General features: G+C 41.0%; 1 protein-coding gene across 1 annotated transcript in view; it reads left to right on the top strand.

Annotated features, from left to right (window-relative positions):
* slc7a11 (solute carrier family 7 member 11) overlaps nucleotides 1-26,065 on the top strand; it is a 176,065-nt gene that overhangs the window by 113,554 nt on the left and 36,446 nt on the right. Inside the window, exons 7-9 of the mRNA XM_048545417.2 lie at nucleotides 11,423-11,546; nucleotides 20,014-20,117; nucleotides 24,768-24,864. Coding sequence (XP_048401374.1) covers nucleotides 11,423-11,546; nucleotides 20,014-20,117; nucleotides 24,768-24,864 — 325 coding nt within the window. The remainder of the gene's footprint in view (nucleotides 1-11,422; nucleotides 11,547-20,013; nucleotides 20,118-24,767; nucleotides 24,865-26,065) is intronic.

Consider the following 26,065-nt stretch of genomic DNA (forward strand, 5'->3'; position numbering starts at 1 on the left):
AGTGATGTTGGCCATGGTTCAAGATTATGACTAGAGTTTTATTTTTATATAAACCACAATATTGGGACAAAGATAAAACTTCAAAATTTATCAATTCTACTGAACTTGAAGGGGTATGGCAGGCAATGAGAATGATACAAATTGATTACAAAGCAACGTAGATAGGCTAGTAAATTGGGTAGACTTGTGTTGGATAAGTGAATCAAGTCCAATGAAGAGAGTTGTGAGGTGATATGTTTTGGCAAGAGGAATGGAATGAGGCAAAGTAGACAAAAGACCACAGTTCTAAGGACTTTGCTGGGACATTTGAGTACATGTTTGTAAATCCTTAAAGGCATCAGGCACATCAAGGGAATAGTTAACAAAGCAGGTGGTATTTTGGGCTAAGGGGCTGAATACAAAAGCAGGGTAAGATGTGCTAAATATTTGTAAGTGTGTATTTAGGCCATTTTACCAAAAATAATTTTTTTGCACTTATCAGAACAAACGTAACAAAGCTAATTTTCAAATAATTATAATCACTTGTATGATAAGAATGTGCTGATTGGCATGTTACAAATTGATTCTAATAGGCGGAAGTATTCTCATTGACAAAGTAATGGGGTACTACAGCTGCAGGGCGATTTATAAAACTCATCTGACTTGACCATATTTGTTTCGTTTGCAAAGAATGAAAAAATATATTTTATGTCTAACAATAGCAAATGAACTGCATTATGAACTGGACTAATTATTTAAACTAGTGTAGGACGAGTGCACTTGTGCTTGTTCAATGAATGCTGTCCATTTGTGGAATAACATCAAACAGTAGGCATTTTGTTTTGAGTTTTGAAAACATGGATTATAGAACATAGAACATAGAAAAGTACAGCACAGCACAGGCCCTTCGGCCCACGATGTTGTGCCGTGGAATAATCCTAATCCAAAAATAAAATAACCTAACCTACATTCCCCTCAATTCACTGCTGTCCATGTGCATGCCCAGCAGTCGCTTAAATGTCACTAATGACTCTGCTTCCACGACCACCACTGGTAAACTATTCTATGTGCTCACAACTCTCTGGGTGAAGAACCTCCCTCTGACGTCTCCTTTGTACCTTCCTCCTAACACCTTAAAACTATGACCCCTCGTGGCAGTCAATCCTGCCCTGGGGAAAAGTCTCTGGCTATCGACTCTATCCATGCCTCTCATTATCTTGTACACCTCGATCAGGTCACCTCTCTTCCTCCTTCTCTCCTGAGAGAAAAGTCCAAGCTCAGTCAACCTCTCCTCGTAAGACAAGCCCTCCAGTCCAGGCAGCATCCTGGTAAACCTCCTTTGCACCCTCTCCAAAGTCTCCACATCTTTCCTATAATAGGGCGACCAGAACTGGACACAATATTCCAAGTGTGGTCTCACCAGGGTTTTGTAGAGCTGCAGCATAACCTCACAGCTCTTAAACTTGATCCCCCTGTTAATGAAAGCCAAAACACCATATGCTTTCTTAACAACCTTATCCAACTGGGTGGCAACTTTGAGGGAGCTATGCACTTGAACACTAAGATCCCGCTGTTCCTCCACACTGCCGAGAATCCTGCCTTTAATCCTATATACAGCATTTAAGTTCGACCTTCCAAAATGCATCACTTTGCATTTATCCAGTTTGAACTCCATCTGCCATTTCTCAGCCCAGCTCTGCATTCTGTCAATGTCTCGCTGAAGCCTGCAATAGCCTTCGATACTATCAATGGCACCTCCAACCTTTGTGTCATCAGCAAACATACTAACCCACCCCTCAACCTCCTCATCCAAGTCACTTATAAAAACTACAAAGAGCGGAGGGCCAAGAACAGAGCCCTGCGGGACACCACTCAGCACTGACCTCCAGGCAGAATACTTCCCATCTACAACCACTCTCTGCCTCCTGTCAGCCAGCCAATTCTGAATCCAGACAGCCAAATCACGCCGTATCCCATACCTCCTGACTTTATGAATGAGCCTGCCGTGGGGAACCTTATCAAATGTCTTGCTGAAGTCCACGTACACCACATCCACTGCTCGACCCTCGTCAACCTGTCTCGTGACATCCTCAAAGAACTCAATAAGATTTGTAAGGCATGACCTGCCCCTCACAAAGCCATGCTGACTCCTTTAATCACGCTATGCTTTTTCAAATATTCATAAATCCTATCCCTCAGGATTCTTTCCAAAACCTTGCTGACCACAAACGTAAGTTTGACTGGCCTGTAATTTCCAGGGATTTCCCTATTCCCTTTCTTGAAAAGAGGAACAACATTTGCCTCCCTCCAATCTTCCAGTGTGACTCCTGTGGAGAGTGAGGAAGCAAAGATCTTCGCCAGCGGCTTAGCAACCTCCTTTCTCGCTTCCCAGAGCAACCTAGGATAAATCTGGTCTGGCCCTGGGGACTTATCAATCTTAATGTTTGTCAAAATTTCCAGCACATCAACTTCCTCAATCTTGATCCTTCAAGCCTGTCTTCCTGCTCCTCAAAGTTCTCATTCACAACAAGGCCCCTTTCCTTAGTGAAAACCAAAGCAAAAAACTTATTTAGGGCTCCCCCCATCTGCTCAGACTCCACGCACAAGTTCCCTACGCTATCCCTGATTGGCCCTACCTTCTCCCTGATCATTCTCTTATTCTTCACGTATGAGTAAAATGCCTTCGGGTTCTCCCTAATCTTTCCTGCAAAGCCTTTTTTGTGCTCCCTCCTGGCCCTCCTCAGTCCACTTTTGAGCTCGTTCTGATCAAGCCTCGTTGGGGACAATCTACACAATACCTAGCACAAACAAAAAAATACATTCTATCTGTTTCAATCTGCTGTTAGCTAAAAGGTAAAGCACCTAGCAAAATACCAGCGCTGGAATTCCTACTCAAAATCACTTAGATGTAATAATCAACATGTTTCTTTGGAAAAATGGCTTCATGCTATTAGAGAAATATCACACCCAGTTACTGCAATGGTAGAATTATGAAAGGGTTTGCTTAACTCTTTGTTTAAAATTTTGAGGTACTTTGCTTTTTAGGGTAATTTGAAATAGACCAGACACTTTCCCGGGTTGAAAGTGGATGTCTCTGATGCATTAGCGAAATTATGCAATGCATTATGAATAATGATCTGGTCGGGCTATTGGCACACAGGATTACTTTAAAGCAGTCTAGCCTAATCTAAGTATTTCTGTTCACAACTATTTCAGAAGAAGGTGAGTTTCCATAAGAAAATGCACAGGAGGTTTACCAAAATGGTCTCAGTTGTGAGGGAATTTATTTGAAAGGCGAAGTTAGAGAAACTGTGGTTGCTTTTCTTGGAGTGAAGGAGATCGATAATCGATTTGACATGATATGACAGATTTTATCAATGCAGACAAAGAAAAGTTGTGCCTAATAGTTCATGGTACAAGGACAAGGGAACATTTATTTAAGGCTTTGGACCAGGGATGTGGGTGGATATGCCAGGAAAGGGTGTTATATATAATGAATGATAATGATTTGAAACTCAGTGCCAATAAGGGTGGTCGAAAGGGAGATGATTAATTACTCCAAAAGGATACTGCATGGGCACTTAATGGAATAAACATACACAGTTGTGTGAATACAGCTTGAGCATTGTGCTTATTGGTTATTCTGTAGAGTCAGCATGAATTTGTAGGACCGAAGGGTCTGTGTCCTTCATGTATGACTCTATGAAGGTGGAGGAAAGGAGATTATTTTTTAAAAGTCATCCTTATGATTTGCACAAATCTGAGAAAAATAGACTGGAGCTGACAGACTCATGTTACTCCCCACCCCTTGGTTAGGGGTGGTTTCCCTCGAGCATTTGTTCCTATACCGGGACACGCTTTGCATATGAGAATTCAGTTTGTGGAAAGAGAAAACTTAAGTGAACAAAAAAATGATCGTTACATAAGAAACTGAATGAGTTGGTATAATTGTGGTATCTTACTCAGTAAGACCATATATATATATGGATTACCATAGGCTTCAATGTCATATTTCCAATAGAATATTGCAGTTAGGTCAGTATAGGAAGGAAATCTGTTATAAACTTTAGTCTAAGGTTGGATAAAGGCGCTTGAATGAAATTTATTAATGGACTTCTATAAAGAGATGAAATGAAAAAGTTAAAGTTAAAATTAAAATTTAAAAATATAAAGGATAGATGAAGATATACATGAAGAGTTTGAATCCAAGGGAATACAAAACAGATGGAGAGTATCACACTATCAATTTTCAAAATTGATGAAGCAACTATGTGTGCTTCCAGTCCATAATTTTGTAAGCGTTTGTTCATAAAATTAATTCACAATTACCATGTCGAAATTATAAACTGCTTTGTACGAGATTATTTTGTTGAGTTAAGAGTTAGCAGAACTTAGGTGAAGTATGGAAGAAGCCATGAGGTAAATGTAACAGTTGATAAACTTGTCTAAAGAATGCATGGTTATGGCAACTAATTTGAGAAAGTACCCTTTCCTTCCCTGTCACCTTTCTCTTTACTTACTATACTGCTGGCTTCTTTTACTAAAAGTAAGATTTTGAAAAAAAAATGAGATGTGAAGATTTGAATTCAAGTATAGCAATTGCTGTAAAGTGGCATGAGGCAGATGGTTTTGGTCCTATTGGCTGGGATTTGAAGACATGTTGAATTATATCAAAAGAGGAGAATGAATTATAGCCATCCTTTGGCCATGGGGAACTTGCCTTCTTATTGTTTATTTAAATGAATGGACAGAAAAGTGAGGGTCTGAGCCCTTCCCTGACAGGCTTTACTCAGGGAATTTACCTCAGTATTTAATTTATTAACATCTACAACCTCAAATTAAAATCCAAACGAATAAGAAGACTATTAACCATCACTTAGTTCATTCAAAAGGCCATAGAAATCATCCGTGTTCATTTGAATAATATATAAAAAGAAGGATAAATAGAACCAATCCAGGATAATGGTCTTAACCACTTCATCAATAACAGTTCAATAAGGATTGATTCAGGTCAATCGCAAAAATGAACAGAACTCCAACTTTATTAGAAATATTAGCAACAATATGTTTCCTGAACCCAATAAGTTTTACATGTAGGAAAATTGTCAAAAGGCATTTTATAAAATGGTTTACTTGACCAATTACTGAGCCAAGACAACAGATGAGGAGGAGAAGTGAGGATTTTAAAGCTGGGAAGTTGGAGGTGGAATTCAAAGAGGCTTAAATTAATCCCAACGAGTAGGGTTGAGGCAGTTAAGTGCTCCGTCATCAGTGATAGGAGCAAAGGGAGAAAAGGTGCAGAGAAAGCCGGAGTAGGTGTCACAGTATTTGGTAAAGATGTAGAGACCCAGGACATTGCGGGATTAAGACAGAATAAAATCATAGAGAGACTTGTAAATGGAGACACACGGATTTTAAATGTGATACTTTGAGCCAATAAAAGTCAGATAGCCTGTGATGAGATGAGGAAGGAGAGGAGGTATGGCGGATGGTGGTATCAGAGGCCTGTAAGGAAGCGTGGGGGATCACAGCTAGCCTTGTGACTGTCGGAGTAGGTGGGGTAGGGGGGTGGGGGGGGGAAGCTGGTGTAGTGTGGATGAAAAATGCACAGTTAATTCCAATGTTCTGTGAAGCAGATATGCTGGAACCAGAAGGTAGGTATAAACCACTAATTCCAGCGATCACCACACCCTTGTTTAGGTGTAACTGCATGTTCCCCATAATCCAGCCAGCAGGAGTTAAAACTGAAAAGCCGCATGTCAATGAGGCCAGTGACTTTTTTGAAATGTTTAAAGTACCCAGCAATCACCTGCAGCTAACCTTCCAACTTCAGTACAAACCACAAGTGGGCAGATTAGAGGCAGGTTGAGGTTTGGAACCTGACTTTTGAGACTTTAAAACCACCTCTCCTCCGAGACTTCTCAAACTGATCGAATTCTGAAGTTAAAATCCATTCCCCCAACCCATGCTCTTCCCCAACGCCCACGTCCCACCTTTCCTCCCTCAGTGAAAGACAGAAGGCTGAATATTTGCAGCAGTTTCAGACAAGTTGCAGAGATCCAGAAGCCAGAAAGCGGAACATTAGCAACCTCTGTTCAGGGTCTCTCTGGCCGAGGGGATTAAAAAAAGGGTGGAGACAGCAGTGTTGTGCCCTGGTGGGAATAAGTGATCTTGACAACAGGATGTGGTGTTTAAAGTTTGTGGTTTTCTATCATACCAGACTCAATGATTATGAATGATCTGGGTCAGGTTGAAAGAGCAGTTAGATAATGGAAGGAATTTGTGACAGAATATAATAATGAACTTCCTTTTTTTAAGTCGAAGGAAATGGTGACACATGCAATACATTGTTAGATAGTTGGTAGTCTTGTGTCCGCAGAAACAGTTGAACAAACAAGAAAAGTGGCAGAGAGCCAGAGCTACATGACAAGCCAACAGATGGAAGCGATGCCTGTTGCTGCCATCACTGAGGGACTGGATGTGGTTAAAGGAGAATGAAGCAAAAGGCACAGCCTTCGAGGTGCTGAAGATAATGATGTGACACTTGGAAGAGAAGTTAGTATTGGATAGAGACAGCAAGAACTGCAGATGCTGGGGTCAATGATAACACAGTGTGGAGCTGGAGAAACACAGCAGGCTGGGCCGGGACCCTTAGAATATTACAGCACAGTACAGGCCCTTCGGCCCTCGATGTTGTGCCAACCTGTCATACCGATCTCAAGCCCATATAACCTACACTATTCCATGTATGTCCGTATGCTTATCCAATGACGACTTAAATGTACTTAAAGTTGGCAAATCTATTACAGTTGCAGGCAAAGCGTTCCATTCCCTTACTACTCTCTGAGTAAAGAAACCACCTCTGACATCTGTCCTATATCTTTCACCCCTCAATTTAAAGCTATGCCCCCTCGAGCTCATCGTCACCATCCTAGGAAAAAGGCTCTCCCGATCCACCGTATTTAACCCTTTGATTATTTTATATGTCTCAATTAAGTCACCTCTCAACCTTCTTCTCTCTAACGAAAACAGCCTGAAGTCCCTCAGCCTTTCCTCGTAAGACCTTCCCTCCATACCAGGCAACATCCTAGTAAATCTCCTCTGCACCCTTTCCAAAGCTTCCACATCCTTCTTATAATGCAGTGACCAGAACTGTACGCAATTCTCCAAGTGTGGCCGCACCAGAGTTTTGTACAGCTTCACCATAACCTCATGGTTCCGGAACTCGATCCCTCTATTAATAAAAGCTAAAACACTGTATGCCTTCTTAACAGCCCTGTCAACCTGGGTGGCAACTTTCAAGGATCTGTGTACATGGACACCAAGATCTCTCTGCTCATCTATACTGCTAAGAATCTTACCATTAGCCCTGTACTTTGCCTTCCGGTTACTCCTACTAAAATGCATCACCTCACACTTGTCCGCATTAAACTCCATTTGCCACCTCTCAGCCAAGCTCTGCAGCTTATCTATGTCTCTCTGTAACCTACAACATCCTTCGTCACTATCCACAACTCCACCGACCTTAGTGTCGTCTGCAAATTTACTAACCCATCCTTCTACGCCCTCATCCAGGTCATTTATAAAAATGACAAACAACAGTGGACCCAACACCGGCCCTTGCGGTACACCACTAGTAACTGGTCTCCAGGATGAACATTTCCCATCAACTACCACCCTCTGTCTTCTTTCAGCAAGCCAATTTCCGATCCATACTGCTATATCTCCCACAATCCCATTCGTCCACATTTTGTACAATAGCCTACTGTGGGGAACCTTATCGAACGCCTTGCTGAAATCCATATACACCACATCAACCGGTTACTCTCATCTACCTGTTTGGTCTCCTTCTCAAAGAACTCAATAAGGTTGTGAGGCACGACATTCCCTTCATAAAACTGTGGTGACTATCCCTAATCAATTTATTCTTTTCTAGATGATTATAATTCCTATCGCTTGTAACCTTTTCCAACACTTTACCAACAACTGAGGTAAGGCTCACTGGTCTGTAATTACCAGGGTTATCTCTACTCCCCTTCTTGAACAGGGGAACCACATTTGCTATCCTCCAGTCATCTGGCACTATTCCTGTAGACAATGACGAGTTAAAGATCAATGCCAAAGGCTCGTCAATCTCCTCCCTGGCTTCCCAGAGGACCCTAGGATAAATCCCATCCGGCCCAGGGGACTTATCTATCTTCACCCTCTGTAGGATTTCTAATACCTCTTCCTTGTGAACCTCAATCCCTCCTAGTCTAGTAGCCTGTATCTCAGTATTGTCCTCGACAAGATTGTCGTTTTCTAGAGTGAATACTGTTCAAAAATATTCATTTAGTGCTTCCCCTATCTCCTCTGACTCCACACACAACTTACCGCTACTATCTTTGATTGGCCCTAATCTTACTTTCGTCATTCTTTTATTCCTTAAATACCTTATCGAAAGCCTTAGGGTTTTGCCTGATCCTATCTGCCAACTTCTCATGTCTCCTCCTGGCTCTTCTGAGCTCTCTCTTTAGGTCTTTCCTGGCTACCTCGTAGCTCTCAAGCGCCCTAAGTGAGCCTTCACATCTCATCCTAACGTAAGCCTTCTTCTTCCTCTTGATAAATTCTTCATAAATTGAGGGTGTGGTGGGAATTTAGCTGGAGGAACACAGCAGACCAGGCAGTATCAGATGAGCAGGAAATTTGACATTTCGGGTCAGGACCCCTCATCAGAACTGGGGAGGCAGAAGGCAGCTCAGAAATAAATATAGAGCAAGCAACTCCTTATTGCTTATCTAGCCCAGATCACCCTGTCACCTTGGTTTATAGATTACCGCAAAGATGAATCATCAAAATGTTACCGCTCAGTGATGAAGCTACATTCCACTTATCAAACATACTTCCATAATACACTCACTAAATGAGATGGCTAATGCATTGTCAACAATGCCCAGGAGTATCATGCATTTACCTCATTCAGGTATCAAATTATTGAGTTTGAAACAATAGGAGTTGATTTGGTTCCAAATCAATATAAATCAAGTTCTACTTGTTAAACTGTTTCAGATCTTTGAGAAGCCCCAACCTCTGTTTTTCCCAACTAATTATTCTACTGTTCCTTCCCACCTCACATTTAATGATCAAAGCCAACTTTAGAGACAATTTGACACAAATCAACAACAAGCATGGGTTAAGATTTTGTCAGCCATGCAAAAGAACGCCAGCATCAAAAATTAAAATAATGCAAATACGGGAAATCTGAAACAAAACAGAAAAAAAACGCTGGAACCATCAACATGTAAATGTTTCAAGTGTAGTATTTTCTCTTATATCTATTCCTTACCCTAGCTTTATCACTACCCACCTACAACTGTGGCTCATCCTTCACTTAAACAAATTTCTTTACATACATTTCATTTTGATTAACATTAATGAAACAGGAGGAATATTTTCACTTTGCAACAAAAACTAAGAAAAGAGTTTTGACAAGATTTTGTACTAATCACATCTAGTGATTCTGCCTGATTCACTTACAATGGAATTTAAAAGGGCCAGCTGCCATGACAACCCTGAATATAATTATCTATATACGCCACAGAATAATTCATGCAGTGGGAGTGTTTGTTGCAACTTAATTGTTGACATTTAGATAATGAAGAATTCATTTGGAGCTTGGAAAACATGGTTATTGAATTGGAACCAGATGTGATTAATTGTCAATTAGTTAACACTCAGCAGGGAATATTATACACCTTGTCAGCTTTTGCCAGCAGGTCTATACATGCCCTTTAGATGTGGGAGACAGAAAAGATACAGCTGTTCCTTTTTGTGTGTCTTCTCTGCATGCAATGAAGCACAGAAATCTGCCATTAACTATGTGATCGATTGTGGGGTCAGATATTTGCTGATGGCTAATTGAACCAGGACTTTAAATGAGATAATAATAAGATGAAGATTGTCATTTTCTGAGGAGCTGAGGATAAGCAAATCAAGAAGGCACAACTGAGGGGGGATTTCTTGGGTTACAGCAGAATCCTGGCCTGCAGGCTTTTACACTACCATGGCAGAAAATTCTCACCAGCTAAGATCCTTGCAAAAAAGCAGAGGCTTGCATGGTTCAGAGAGGTGACCTGGGTTTATTTAGAAGCCAAAGAGCAACTTAGTTTTTCTACTTTTGTTGCAATGCTGTCATTCACATTAACTAGTAGTGTATCCCTGATATCTGCTTACTAGCACAATATCCTAAACCTGCATACAAGTTGGGTTGGCTGGACATCTGGCTTGTGATACAGAGTGATGGCGACAGCATGGGTTCAGTTTCTCAACCAGCTGGGATTACCTTAAAGGACTCACTTTCTCAACATTTCTTCTTACTTATGGCACAGTAACTCTCTGGTTAAACAACAATCAATCAACTCTCTCTCTCTCTCTCTCTAATGAGGAGCAGCCCTGTAGCTCAGTATTGTTGGTAACTTTAACTTATGTACAAGTTCTAGGTGGGATGCTCTTCGGAGGGGCAGTGTGGACTTGTTGGGCCAAATAGCCTGTTTCTGTACTGTATTCTGTGATACTGTTACCTTATCTTTGTATTTTGGGATAAGATCTGGGCCTGTTCACTCCTGATGAACTTTGGGTCTACGAGTCCATTCTTCTGCCTGTAGGGTATATTTATGATTCTATTCCATGGATGATATAAGTTTTTTTTAACCAATAACAAACAAGTATAAAGTACTAAATTAGTAATACCAATAACAACATTCTAAAGTTTGTTGTTATAACACTACTTTCTGAACAATTTTAAACATTTTCAACTGTTGGTTGATAAGAAAGTGCCAGACCCCAATATAATCCTAAATTTGTTAAGACCAAACAGCATGCAATCACCTTTGTGAGGTAGTTCCACACTTTGGCCAATGTGGAGCATAACTCCAGTTTATATGTAACATAATGACTTCCCATTTCCAAGCACATGGGTTTCACAATTACTGCCAACTCAATATTCCAGTTTGTACTGTGCATTTTTGCAATACATTGCTTCCATTGTGCTGTAGTACATTTTAACATGCCCCAATATTTGCAATACATCTGAATACTATTAAAGTTATAAAATACAACTGAATTCCTATGATGATAATCATATGTGAACATATTTAATAAGATTATAGAATAACTGAATTGGTTTAATCATAATAGTACATTTGAACACTATAATTATGATATAATTGAGTATAAAATAATTATGACATTACATTATTCCAGGACAGAATGCACAAAATTCCAAATACAATGCAACAGGCAAGGATTGATAGCATAAATATTTGTAACATGAAGAATATTTAATTATACTCTGCAGTTTATTAAAATATAATGTTTTCTAATAAACATAACTCAATGAAGCCATGCTTGGTAGTGAAAAAGATATTGTTATTAAAGCATGTTCAAATCTATTTTGTTGTTCCAGAAATATACCTCTCGCTATCTGCATATCAATGGCAGTTGTTACGGTTGGATATGTGTTAACAAATGTAGCTTATTTCACCGTAGTGAGTCCTGAGGAACTTTTGGCTTCTGAAGCAATAGCTGTGGTGAGTAATATTGAATTTATTGGATTAAATTTATATAAAACGGTCCAATGGTATTTTGAAATGTTCTGTGTATGTCTGTTTGCAAATGGTTCTAAGCAAATTGGATTCCCAAGACTTCTAAAATACTCTTGAAATGCAGACAGCAGCTGACTTAATGAAAATATTCAAAATATTGCTCATTGATCTTCCATGTTTTCTGCAGTACTATTGATTTCTAACAGTGCCTGCAGTTTACTCAGAGGTAACCATTGAATGAGGTGGGAAACAATACTTCTACAAGAATCTAAAAACTCTGAAAAGATGATATCAAGTAGATCAAAAACCCTCATCCGTTAGGACTGGGGTTTGATTAACATAGCCAGAAGGAGTGATAGGTCACATTTACAGCTAAGTTCTGCAAAAGTCGGTTCTCACTGAGCTGAAAGACAACAGACCTGTACAAAGAGAGAGAAGCAGAAAGCTAATAACTTGCAAATTGTGACCCTTTAAAGAGGCAAGTAGAAAAGCTATCATAGCCTACACTAAGATAACAAAATGTGAAGCCGGATGAACACAGCAGGCCAAGCAGCATCTCAGGAGCACAAAAGCTGATGTTTCGGGCCTAGACCCTTTATCAGAGACCCTTCACAAGCTTCAAAATCTCCCCTTCCCCCACTGCACCCCGAAAACCAACCCAGCTCATCCCCTCCCCACACTGCATCCCAAAACCAGCCCAGCTTGTCCCCGGATAATAAAATGTGAGGCTGGATGAACACAGCAGGCCAAGCAGCATCTCAGGAGCACAAAAGCTGACGTTTCGGGCCTAGACCCTTCATCAGAGAGGGGGAGGGGGAGAGGGAACTGGAATAAATAGGGAGAGAGGGGGAGGTGGACCGAAGATGGAGAGTAAAGAAGATAGAGGAGAGAGTATAGGTGGGGAGGTAGGGAGGGGATAGGTCAAGGAGGTGGGATGAGGTTAGTAGGTAGATGGGGGTGCGGCTTGGGGTGGGAGGAAGGGATGGGTGAGAGGAAGAACCGGTTAGGGAGGCAGAGACAGGTTGGACTGGTTTTGGGATGCAGTGGGTGGGGGGGAAGAGCTGGGCTGGTTGTGTGGTGCAGTGGGGGGAGGGGACGAACTGGGCTGGTTTAGGGATGCAGTTGGGGAAGGGGAGATTTTGTCCCCGCCTCCCTAAACTGTTCTTCCTCTCACCTATCCCTTCCTCCCACCTCAAGCCGCACCTCCATTTCCTACCTACTAACCTCATCCCGCCTCCTTGACATGTCCTTCTTCCCTGGACTGACCTATCCCCTACCTACCTCCCCACCTATACTCTCCTTTCCACCTATCTTCTTTTCTCTCCATCTTCGGTCCGTCTCTCCCTCTCTCCCTATTTATTCCAGAACCCTCTCCCCATCCCCCTCTCTGATGAAGGGTCTAGGCCCGAAACGTCAGCTTTTGTGCTCCTGAGATGCTGCTTGGCCTGCTGTGTTCATCCAGTTTCACACTTTGTTATCTTAGATTCTCCAGCATCTGCAGTTCCCATTGTCTCTGATAGCCTACACTAAGTTCACTGCTAGGCTGAAAAGGCCCACACATTTAATGCAGTTAGAATGCTGTGTAGGCATTTACTGTGTCTGCTTCAGGCCAGGCCACTTTGTTTTAAAAAAATTCTAGTCTCCTCCGCACCCTGAAAACATATGTGATATGCCTTCTTGTCTTATGTTTGGTGTCTGTCACCTCATCTAAGTGATTCCCAGTGTACTGCGAATGCAACTCCTCACTGGACAGCATATAACTGAGCTCTTCATTGATTGTCCAAGGAGATCATTAATTCATTCATTTTCAGAGCAGCTGCAAAATGTCAGAGGGATACTCAGAAAGTATAATGTCAATGCCACTGAGTTCCCAAAATCAACTTCATTATTATTAGCGGAGAACACCAAGCCGAAGAAAAACTTGTCACAAAATCCTCTCCAGACAAACAGTCTGCTGCTACTCAGGATTGGTATGCAGCATGTGGAGAACTAGAGAGATGAAGGGAAGAATTACAGTATAACTTTCTCTTTTTCTGATGGATAATACTAAAGTCCATATATGTCATTAGTACCCTACTTATAGAAGAAGACGTTCTCATGGTGTTCATGAAAATGAAAGATATGTGCACATTTTTTATCACTTGTCCCCGTTATTTACTCATGGAATGAGGTTATTACTTGCTGGCCAGCTTTTATAATGAATCCCTAGTTGGCCTTGAGAAGCTGGTGGTGACCTGCCTTTTTGAACTGTTGCAGCCCATGTATTAATTAAGACCCTTTACCAAGAGTATCCAGGTCAGGCATATCATGGACTTGATGCAGAATGTATGCACCTCGACTCTATACATGAATTTAACTGCAGTCTGAAAAAGCACCTAATGCACCAGTGTGACCTTTTCCATCTCTCTTGCCACTTATGCTCTCACTGAATAAGATTGCTCATTATGCAGCTGCTGAAATGCAGACAGCTTTGACTGTGCACTCAAACCCTCTTGGGACGAGTTTGAAACTGCCCTGATGTTCTATCTTTATAACTAGTACAGAGAGGAGACTTTAGTTGTATCTCCTGAGATAGATTGAAGTCTGGTTACAAGAGGTGACTGGACACTTGGCCACCCAAGTTCACCAAATTACTTTGATATCCTGTGACACGGCTGACAAGACTCCAGTTTAGGAAAGAAATCTTGCCGGCTGTATGATTCAGAATGGCAATATGTGATATGTTTTGACGTGCAGCTCTGTGAATTTACTATTTTGTCCCTACTCAGGGGATCATAATATTGAAAGAGGAAATAGTCGCCATAAATAGTGCAAGCTAAATACTCAACAAACAGCTCACAAATTTGTTGCACCCAGAACAAATACTTAATAAATCACATGGAATTTCATCACATAAGATAATATGGCCTTCATCCCTTAAAGAGAGGATTCTACACAGCTCCTCACACTCATTATTTATATATGTTACAGTATTTACACAGTTATAATAGTATATTAGTATCTTTAATGAATGACAAAAAGGCAAGTGTCGTAAAAAGAGAGAACTGTGGATGCTGTAAATCAGAAACAAAGGCAGAAATTACTGGAAAAGCTCAGCACGTCCGACAGTATCTGTGGTGAGAAATCAAAACTGATGTTTCAGTTTGAGCGACCCTTCTGCAGAACTGGGCAAAAGCGTTGTGTTTGTCTGAAATATCGAAGTAAACAGTCAGTTGACAAGACTCCAGATTGATGCAGCCAGTTTGCAAGCAAAGAGTTGAATGCTAAAAAAATCAGGGAATGAGAACAAGTCAGAGGATCTGCTCGTGAGCCTGGCCAATTTGGCTGATAACAAGTTCAGGCAGTGGGCTGTAGAGGGGGACATATTTGCCAATTTGTCGGCCCTTTTTTATGGCAATATTCGCGCTTGGGTGTCCTTGGAGGGGGAGCATGTCCGCTAATACTGTCAATGCCTTTAGAAGGAGGAGGGCACCTCACAGGTAGAGTGTTTTATCTCCCCTTTCCAACTCCATTTTGATTTGGCCCCCTCCCCCTCTCCCTATATCACTTGCACTTTTGGTGTTCTGCATTGCCTGTAATGGGGTTTTTACTTAAATTTTTCAGTTGGTGAACATGGGTAATTTATTGGTAATGCTTTGTAGGTAAAAGCATATCACACGTGGTTTGGTGATGAAAAAAGAATCAGTTGTTTGTAAGAGCATTTCTAGATATATACAGAAAGTAAATGATGAATATCAGGATAGTTTGAAGTTTAATCCCCAATTAATACAGCACATTTACAAGAATACCAAGCTAAGGGCGAACCAACAGGTATACTATATAATAAATTAATGCTGATAAGCTGGCAAGTGGATTCTGCTTAGTTGAGTCATTGCCATGAAGAATGAACCAGTTAATGATGTTTACCAGTTAACTATAAGGATCTTTTTAAAAATTTAAACAAAACAGTATGATTCTGAGATAATGTGAACTGCAGATGCTAGAGAATCCAAGATAACAAAGTGTGGAGCTGGATGAACACAGCAGGCCAAGCAGTATCTTAGGAGCAGGAAGGCTGATGTTTCGGGCCTAGACCCTTCATCAGAGAGGGTCTAGGCCCGAAACAGCAGCTTTTGTGCTCCCAAGATGCTGCTTGGCCTGCTTTGTTCATCCAGCTCCACACTTTGTTATCTAGCATGATTCTGATTAGTCAGGGCAATGCTCTGAGAAATGAACTAGTGAACAGCTGCCACCTATTTTGTTGAGTTGAAACAAGCACAGTGCAGGTAAATGTTCTTTCTGTGTGATAAGAACAGGACCCAGTATACTAATACATATAGCTTCCAAATCAAGTAAGTGCAACACATTTGAGTCTGACTAACAAATCGGTTGTTATCGTACATCTTTGCACATTCAGGATTATCAGTCCAAATTTTGTCCAATTGCAGACTCTGATGATCGATAAGGTGTTACCAGTTTTGGAAGCAGGTAGTGTTGTGAGTAATTGAAGTTAGATACAATTTGCAAGTCTGTGGGGTGTACAGCCGACATACCTGGCATCACTTGTATGTACTAGAAGCTATATATGTTAATGCATAGGGTCCTGTCCTTTGCAGACAGAATATACAGGCAGTCATGTGTATATACTGCACTTCTTCTGACTGAACAAAACTGAACAATTCACCAGTTCATTTCTCAGGGCCATACCCAAACCAACCAAAGTCAACCCATCCGGTTTAAATTTAAACAAATCTGTACAATTAACTGTCAATTATCTTTAATTGATACATTCTCCATGTCAATATTTTACCAAAGTTCACCAGCTAACCAATCAGTATTTTCCTCTCATACAAAATAAGTATTGTTTCTCCAACTAAATTGGTATTCTTGCGAATTGTCTCTATGACAGTAAGACGAATGATAATGTCAAAATGTGTCTTTTTTTCAAGTTCTGTACCATCATATAACTTAGCATTTATAATAGTGAAGATAAATTAATTTATCTACACTTTGTGTGGTTTTTGCGCTTATGTGCCATATGCCAGGTTTCTACCACCATTTAGATGTTTTGACCCATCTCTTTACGATGGGAGACCAGGAAAACTACTTGTCCTTTCTGAAATAATCTGTATTTACATCTGTTCCTGTTTAGCCTGCAGTATGTGCATATAAACACAATTAAGTGATGCTGGCTATCAGTGTGTGTATTTTCTAATCAACCAGTTCAGAGATGTTATAATACATCTCTGGACCAGGAACCAGGTCTCTTGACTCAGATATAGGGGCACTATCATTGTGCCACAAGACCCTGCTAATCAGGGTAGTGTCCAAGGCCCAGCCATTTTTATCAGTTTCATCAATTACCTTTCCTCCACCATAAAGTCATCGTGGGGATGTTTGCTAGTTTTTGCACGAGCCTTACAGTTCCTCAAATACTAAAGCAGTCGGCCCAAGTGCTGCACAACCTGTAAGTAATCAGATTTGAGATAATGGGAACTGCAGATGCTGGAGATTCCAAGATAATAAAATGTGAGGCTGGATGAACACAGCAGGCCAAGCAGCATCTCAGGAGCACAAAAGCTGACGTTTCGGGCCTAGACCCTTCATCAGAGAGGGGGATGGGGGGAGGGAACTGGAATAAATAGGGAGAGAGGGGGAGGCGGACCGAAGATGGAGAGTAAAGAAGATAGGTGGAGAGGGTGTAGGTGGGGAGGTAGGGAGGGGATAGGTCAGTCCAGGGAAGACGGACAGGTCAAGGAGGTGGGATGAGGTTAGTAGGTAGCTGGGGGTGCGGCTTGGGGTGGGAGGAAGGGATGGGTGAGAGGAAGAACCGGTTAGGGAGGCAGAGACAGGTTGGACTGGTTTTGGGATGCAGTGGGTGGGGGGGAAGAGCTGGGCTGGTTGTGTGGTGCAGTGGGGGGAGGGGATGAACTGGGCTGGTTGAGGGATGCAGTGGGGGAAGGGGAGATTTTGAAACTGGTGAAGTCCACATTGATACCATATGGCTGCAGGGTTCCCAGGCGGAATATGAGTACATTGGGGAAACCAAGCGGAGGCTTGGGGACCGCTTTGCAGAACACCTCCGCTCAGTTCGCAACAAACAACTGCACCTCCCAGTCGCAAACCATTTCCACTCCCCCTCCCATTCTCTTGATGACATGTCCATCATGGGCCTCCTGCACTGCCACAATGATGCCACCCGAAGGTTGCAGGAACAGCAACTCATATTCCGCCTGGGAACCCTGCAGCCATATGGTATCAATGTGGACTTCACCAGTTTCAAAATCTCCCCTTCCCCCACTGCATCCCTCAACCAGCCCAGTTCATCCCCTCCCCCCACTGCACCACACAACCAGCCCAGCTCTTCCCCCCCACCCACTGCATCCCAAAACCAGTCCAACCTGTCTCTGCCTCCCTAACCGGTTCTTCCTCTCACCCATCCCTTCCTCCCACCCCAAGCCGCACCCCCAGCTACCTACTAACCTCATCCCACCTCCTTGACCTGTCCGTCTTCCCTGGACTGACCTATCCCCTCCCTACCTCCCCACCTACACCCTCTCCACCTATCTTCTTTACTCTCCATCTTCGGTCCGCCTCCCCCTCTCTCCGTATTTATTCCAGTTCCCTCCCCCCATCCCCCTCTCTGATGAAGGGTCTAGGCCCGAAACGTCAGCTTTTGTGCTCCTGAGATGCTGCTTGGCCTGCTGTGTTCATCCAGCCTCACATTTTATTATCTAGTAATCAGATTTGGATGGGCAAATAATGTTAATCTTAAACAAGTGCCAGGCAATAATGATGCCAAACAAGACAAAATCTAATCATTGCTCCTGGACATTCAATGGCATTACTATCACTGAATTTGCACCATCAATACCCTGGCAGTTACCAATGACCAAAAATTGAACTGGACTGGCCATATAAATGCCTCATCACAGGTCAGAAGCTAAGAATCCTGCAGTGAGTGACTTACGTCTTTAGTGCCCAAAGTCTTCCACCAAGGCACAAGTTGGTGATGCAGTGGGATACTCTACACTTACCTGGAGGCATGCAACTCCACCAAAGCATTTGGGTTGATTGGCAACACATCTGAAGCCATTCACTACCCCTACCATGGCACATGTCGCAGAAGTGAATACAAGATGCATTAAAGGTACAATGCTCCTTCGACAGCATCTTCCAAATCGACAGTTGCTAACACCCAGAAAGACAAGGGTCACAGATACATGGCAATACAACCACCTGCAAGCTTCTTTCTAAGGCATTTGCCCTGTCATTTTGGAAATATATCACCAATCCTTCATTCAGAGATGGTAGAAACTGCAGATGCTGGCGTCTGAGATAATGAGGTGTGGAGCTGGATGAACACAGCAGGCCAAGCAGCATCAGAGGATCAGGAAAGCTGAAAAGTTTCTTCAGACGGGCCCAGACCCGAAACGTCAGCTTTCCTGCTCCTCTGATGCTGCCTGGCCTGCTGTGTTCATCCAGCTCCACACCTTGTATTATCAATCCTTCGCTGTTGTTGGGTCAAAATCCTGGAACTTCCTCCTTAACAGTATTGTATGTGTATCTATGCCAAATGCACTGAAATGCCTCAAGAAGGCAGCTCACCACCACCTTCTCAAGGGCAATTAAAAATGGGTAATAAAGTCAGGCCAGCCAGAGAAACTCTCATCCCCTGAATTAATAAAAACCATGTTTACCTGTTCAGAATGCATACCAGTTTAGTGTATTTTTGTTAATAGTATTTGTTGGGGTCATATTTGTGAAATATATTATAACCTAGTTTATATTTCTGAAGCATGTACTAATTAAGAATATATTTTAAAGCATACAACTGTGTGTTGATTATTACATATCTACACCTATATACGTCAGTTTATTATAAAGCTTTACATTGACCACATTTCTGTCTTCACTCATGCCCATCGATAGCTAAAATTTCTGCAGACCACAGCTAATGTGCACAGGGACAGCAGGACACCTGCTGCTTTGTCCTGCCTTTGATGCAAGGATGAGATTATTTAAATACAAGGCATTGCTTGTACCTCATGTGGCACAACAGAGATATAACCCCTCCTCACATGACAGAGTGGAACCTTATTTTTCTGCAAGGAGCTATCCAGATCTAAACTGGGATACAGAAGAGTGATAATGAAATTCTATTCATTCATGTTCAGGAAATGGAGGACCATTTTGATGAAGGCAGACTCAATTTTTTGGCCATTTGATAGAGGCTTTCATGAGTACCTGCCAGAATTGTAATAGGAGATTAGGAGATCCTTTACAAAATTTCAGGCACATGTTTTGTTTTTGTTTGGCTTAGACTTAATGCTTTCGTGTTCTTGTTTGCACAGAATGGAAAATTTAAGACTAAATGTGACCATTTACATCATTGGCTAAGCAATTAACTATTATTACTAAGTATTAACTGTATTACTATATGATTGATTTTAACTCTAGCCTGATTGATTAGACCTTTGCAGAGCGATTGATGGGCAAGTTCTCCATAACAGTACCAATTTTCGTTGCTCTTTCCTGCTTTGGGTCGATGAATGGAGGTGTCTTCGCAGTTGCCAGGTAAGAAATCTGTCAACTTACAGTTTTTTAAAAAGTACCCAGTGGAGTAGAAAAAAACTAAAGCAATACCATAAAATGGAAGTGAAGAAAACTTTCATCTTCACAGAAATAAATGCATGACTTCACAAAATTTCACATTATATGTGCTTTTAAAGAATTAAGAATTAATATACATTTTGTAGTATTATTCTTCAAATTACAATTTATTTCAAATTATTAGGCCTTGCACTTTCGTGGGGCTGCTACTTCAGTCATGAAAGCTTAAGATTTGGCCATTCGAGTCTGCTCTCTCATTCAACAAAGTCATGGCTTATCTGATAACCCTCCACTCCATTCTCCTGCTTTATTCTTCAACTCTTGGTTTCCTGGCACATTAAAAATCTGTCCATCTCAGCCTTGAATATACTCAATGAACCAATCTTGACAGCCCTCTGCGAAGAAGAATTCCACAGATTCTGTAGCCTCTGAGAGAAGAAATTCCTCCTCCTTTAATGGCTGAACGCTTACTCTGAGGTTATACACCCAACTCCTAGACTCTCCCACAAGCATGAGTCTAAGAAAAAGCCTATTAATGCAACCTGCTGGTTGCTCCTGCAGAATTAGGGCTTATACTTTTTTTAATATTGGTTGTATGCAACTTAATGGGATTGTGGGAGATATAGCAGTTTGGATCAGAAATTGGCTTGCTGAAAGAAGACAGAAGTGGCAAATGGAGTTCAATGCCGACAAGTGTGAGGTGATGCACTTTGGTAGGAGTAACCGGAAGGCAAAGTACTGGGCTAATGGTAAGATTCTTGGTTGTGTAGATGAGCAGAGAAATCTCGGTGTCCATGTACACAGATCCTTGAAAGTGGCCACCCAGGTTGACAGGGCTGTTAAGAAGGCATACAGTGTTTTAGCTTTTATTAATAGAGGGATCGAGTTCCGGAACCATGAGGTTATGCTGCAGCTGTACAAAACTCTAGTGCGGCCACACTTGGAGTATTGTGTACAGTTCTGGTCACTGCATTATAAGAAGGACGTGGAGCCTTTGGAAAGGGTGCAGAGGAGATTTACTAGGATGTTACCTGGTATGGAGGGAAGGTCTTACGAGGAAAGGCTGAGGGATTTGAGGCTGTTTTCATTAGAGAGAAGGTTGAGAGGTGACTTAATTGAGACATAAAAGATAATCAGAGGGTTAGATAGAGTGGATAGGGAGAGCCTTTTTCCTAGGATGGTGATCGCGAGCATGAGGGGGGCATAGCTTTAAATTGAGGGGTAAAAGATATAGGACAGATGTCAGAGGTAGTTTCTTTATTCGAAGAGTAATAAGGGTATGGAACACTTTGCCTGCAACGGTAGTAGATTTGCCAACTTTAAGTACATTTAAGTCGTCATTGGACAAGCATATGGACGTATATGGAATAGTGTAGGTTAGATGGGCTTCAGATTGGTATGACAGGTCGGCACAACATCGAGGGTCGAAGGGCCTGTACTGTGCTGTAATGTTCTATGTTCTATGAACTTATCATTGTACTAATGTTGTGTCTTACTCCTCATAAGATACTATTCTCTGCTTAAAACTTACCTTTCCATTCATTCCACCCCATCCCTCAATCACTTGTGTCAGACACCGTTCTGAAAATGAGATAATTCTGTTGCTCTTTAATTATCGACTTGAAAGTTCCACACCCACAGTCTAATGTGAGCATGTTCTAATCCAATGTATGCCTATGTACAGAATTTGCTATAAAACATGGTACCCCTCATTGACCCCAATTGTCACATTCAGGGGTCCCAAGCAGAAAGAAACAAGAAGCTCAGCCCCAAGCGATATTACTCTAGATCCTTGATCAATCTGCTAGAAATTTTAATGTTTTCAAACTGGAGCCACAGTCAGCAATGTGACAGTGTATTCCTCTCCAGGCAGCAGATTTTAAATGAAACACCTCGAATAAAATCAACAATAAAACCATGAAAACCTGGATGATAGGTTGTCCAAATGGTTGCACTTAAAATTGCCCTCAGCATGCCTGAGCTTGGGAGATAGGGAAAATAGGAATTAGTATTCTGTTCTTAAAACTGGCCAGGAAATACTTGCTAGCTGGTTAATCTAAAGAACCTTCTGCCATCTGTCTTCACCCTCTGAGAAGTTCTTCTTTTGTTTACTTCTGTATTAATCTAGTTGATTCTATAAAACAACTATAAATCTAATTATTTTTAATCACACTGCTAATTATTATCCTGCTCAAATACGAGCAAAGATGTGACAAAATACATACCTCTCAACTTATTGCTAATTTATTTTAAGGTTTACTTGCTGTTTTGCAAGAAATACTAAGCACTGTTTTAAAATACAAATGTGGTAAGGCCTAACTAATTGTACAGTTGAAAGATTTCAAGTACAGTTTAAATTTTTAAACCTTATGAATTGTGCCAGCACTGGACCAAACTATCATGCAAAGGTTTGCAAATATGTGTTAATAATTGTAAAATCAAGATTCAGTACGTGTATTCAAGCAATGTTACAAAGTGGCATTTCTGCTGATTCTGTAGTAATCTGATGAATATTAGACAGTAAAATATGCAAATTAGATATGTGGCCAAAAGTAAGGGTGCTGTACTAATACATTCTACGTTCTGCGGAGAAGCAATTTGAAATCTCAATGACAAGTAGTCCACTGCCATTCCATTTTCATTGACTTTAAGTTTAGGAAATATTAATTTATTCTCAGATGAAATTAAAATACAATTCAATACTTCTGCACAAGAAGATCTTCCATCTGTAACAAACCTTCAGTTACATTATTTACTAATGAAATAACACAAATACTTTATAATATTTTATTGTTGTAAGTTCAAAACGGACATCAATCCAATACTATAATGTATATGTTTGCAAGCATAATTTTTACAAAGTACTTAGTTGCCTGCAATATTCCATCTTAAGTTTTGAATGTGTTTCCACACACCAATCCAGAACACATCACACACAGTACAATGAATAGGTTTTGTGCAACCAGTGTTCCCTTCTAGTTGTGAGGGGCAAACCATAAACATAGTGCATTTTGCGAGGATAAAGAAGTATCGCTTCCCAAGAAAAATTACTCCCGTTAAGGGAATCAGTCTTTATATTGACATAATAATAAATGGAATCAGAATTAGGCTATTCAGGCCTATGAGCCCACTCTGCCATTCAATGAGGTCAACACCATTTTCAGCAGGACCCCAATATCCCTAGGATCGTTTATTATCATCTCCAGGACTGCAAATTTCAAAGATTCTCCCCTCCCGTTGTGTTAAGAAATTCCTCCACATTGCAGTCCTAAATGGCCTAAGCCTTATTTTTAGACAGTGACCACCTCCCCACATCCCCCGCCCCACCCAGTTTGAAACCTCCCACTCAGGAGAAAACATCCTTTCTGATTATGCCTTGTAGACCACTGTAAGAGTTTTATATGAATGAGATCACCTTACATTCTTCTGAACCTTCAGAGAGTATAGACCCAGTCTCTTTCACCCTCCACTCCAGGAACTAGTTGACAAACCTTCATTGCACTTCCTCAATGGCTACTATATCTTTCTTTAAGTAAAGATACCATAACTGCACACAATCTTCCAGGTGTGGTCTCACCGAGACACAACAGTAAGATGTTATTATACTGAGATCCTCTTCTAATAAAAGCCAACATAAAATGTGCTTTCTTAATTGCTGGCTGTACCAGCGTGTTAACTTTCAAAGACTCATGAGCAGAGCAGCCAAGTCCCTTTGATGTTCAACATTTGACAACTTCTTACCATTTGAGAATAAGTAGCAGTCACATAATAAAAAAACAACAAGCTAATAAGATATTCTTTATGAAGCATTCGGTATTTTCCCAGTCAGTTAAAAATATACAGTATGTTGCCCTGATTGATTGGCGCATTTGCAGAGACCGAGTAAATCAGCTAAAGAATGGTTTCTCATTTCAATTGCAACCTGAGTTGATTTGGCCAATCGTTGTCAGGAAAGTGGTAACGGCAGGTTAATTAAACTCAGCTCCCACTTTAAAATCAGACTTTAAAAAGGCAACCAAGCATTTTATAAAGCTTCCAAAGCAGCTGCTGAAAAGTTTCACTGTCACTCTTCTCAGGCCATGTCGCGTGACTTCCAATATAGATTCTTATGTATAAGAATCAGTCTCAATAAATTAACAATACCAACCTCTTTGATCATCTTCTGTCAGCATTCTTTGGCTGCCAAGTGAGAAACCCCCCACTTTTATCGATATGTTTTAATGATATAATCCTGGCGCTGTAGTAAGGGAAGTCAGTCTGTTACTTTCTAGTAAACTCAATCAAATTTCATTAGAATTTCTCTGAAATACAAAATAAAATTCCCCTACGTTCTGAGCAGCAGGAAGAAATGTGAATTTGTTGCACTGGGTTATTTGTTGTGGCTTGGTTTGAAATACATGCAGTTGCTGAACTAAAGGTTGTGTATTTCCCAGATTTAACTACACTTGTTAAAGTCTGCTGGCAAACAATTGCTTTAAAAATAGAGCTTTGAAGTGATTATCAATTGGCACAGGCTCATAGGTAGTGCATTGGCATTTGCTAGCCAATGGAGAGCATACATCAAATACATTGCAACGTTGGGACGTAATCTGTTATATCTCTTTAATCAAATAGAATGTTTTATGTTGCTTCACGAGAGGGCCACCTGCCAGAAATACTGTCCATGATCCATGTTCGTAAACATACACCTCTTCCTGCTGTTATTGTGTTGGTAAGAAAACATCTCCAATCATTTAAGTCTATATTCATCTAACTTCCAGCATCTTGCTTGTTAACCTCATTATCAGAATGAACCGTCTCATGCAGAGAAATTGGCCAGAATTTTCCGTTGCCAGAGAGGTCAAGAACAGGCGAGAGTTCAATTCAAAAACCACGATTCCAGAAGGTGTCTCTGAATCCCAATATATCTGGGACACGCTCCAATTTTTTATATGGGGCAGGAAGGAATAGGAATGGGGAACATGCTTTCCACAAATAATAACCCATTAATATTGTTAATAGGAGGAAATAAGAGTCAAAATATTATAATTTCAAAGGCTCCTCTTGCAATTTTCTCAAGGCTACTGTATAATTTCATGGGTTTTTACTTATTTTCATTAACTTAATTATCATTTGATACATACATGTAGTAACAATACCTTCTGTATTAGCTGGTGGCGGGATAGGGTGGACGGTTGTCTGGGCTGACGGCTGTTGAAAGTTGTGGAAATTGCATGGGGGGGAATGGCTAGTGCTGGGGATGTCTGTTGGTAGGAGTGATATTCAAGAGTCCCTGGAGGTGTAAGGCATCAGGGTATCTGTAATTTGGTGGAGTATGTTAAGTTCTGAGGGTTGAAGGAATCACAAGATATGGGGAGAAAAGAGGAAAACAGTACTGAGTTGGATGATCAGCCATGATCGTATTGAGTGGCGGAACAGACTGAGAGGGCTGAATGGCCTACTCATGCTCTTATTCGCGACTTTTTTCTATTCTATCATAGAAATATGTACCAATTGAAAATTGAAAGATGAGGACACTCTTGAATGGTCATATATAATTGAAATTTAATTTCAGATCTTAACTGCACATGTTTGTAGTATATGGAGTCCTTTTATGTTTGTGAGGAGTCATCCAGAGAGTCTGGTTAGACAGTGTGGAGAGCACGCTGGGTTAATAGTTGTCATGGATTGGGATGAATGATAATAACAGAAAATTATATGGATTTCAGTAGGGCCTTTGACAAAGTCCCACATGGGAAACTAATAAAAAAGCTGATGGGAATACAGGCTAACTTGGGAATCCAAAATTAGCTTAGTGGCAGCAGACAGAGGAGAATGGTAGATAAGTGTTTGTGTGTTTGGATGCTGGTATTTGGTGGCATTCCACAGAGATCAGTGCTTGGTCCCTTATTGTTTGTGATACTCATAAATTA

Source organism: Stegostoma tigrinum, chromosome 1, assembly GCF_030684315.1.
Source record: "Stegostoma tigrinum isolate sSteTig4 chromosome 1, sSteTig4.hap1, whole genome shotgun sequence".
Classification (NCBI taxonomy): Eukaryota; Metazoa; Chordata; class Chondrichthyes; order Orectolobiformes; family Stegostomatidae; genus Stegostoma; species Stegostoma tigrinum.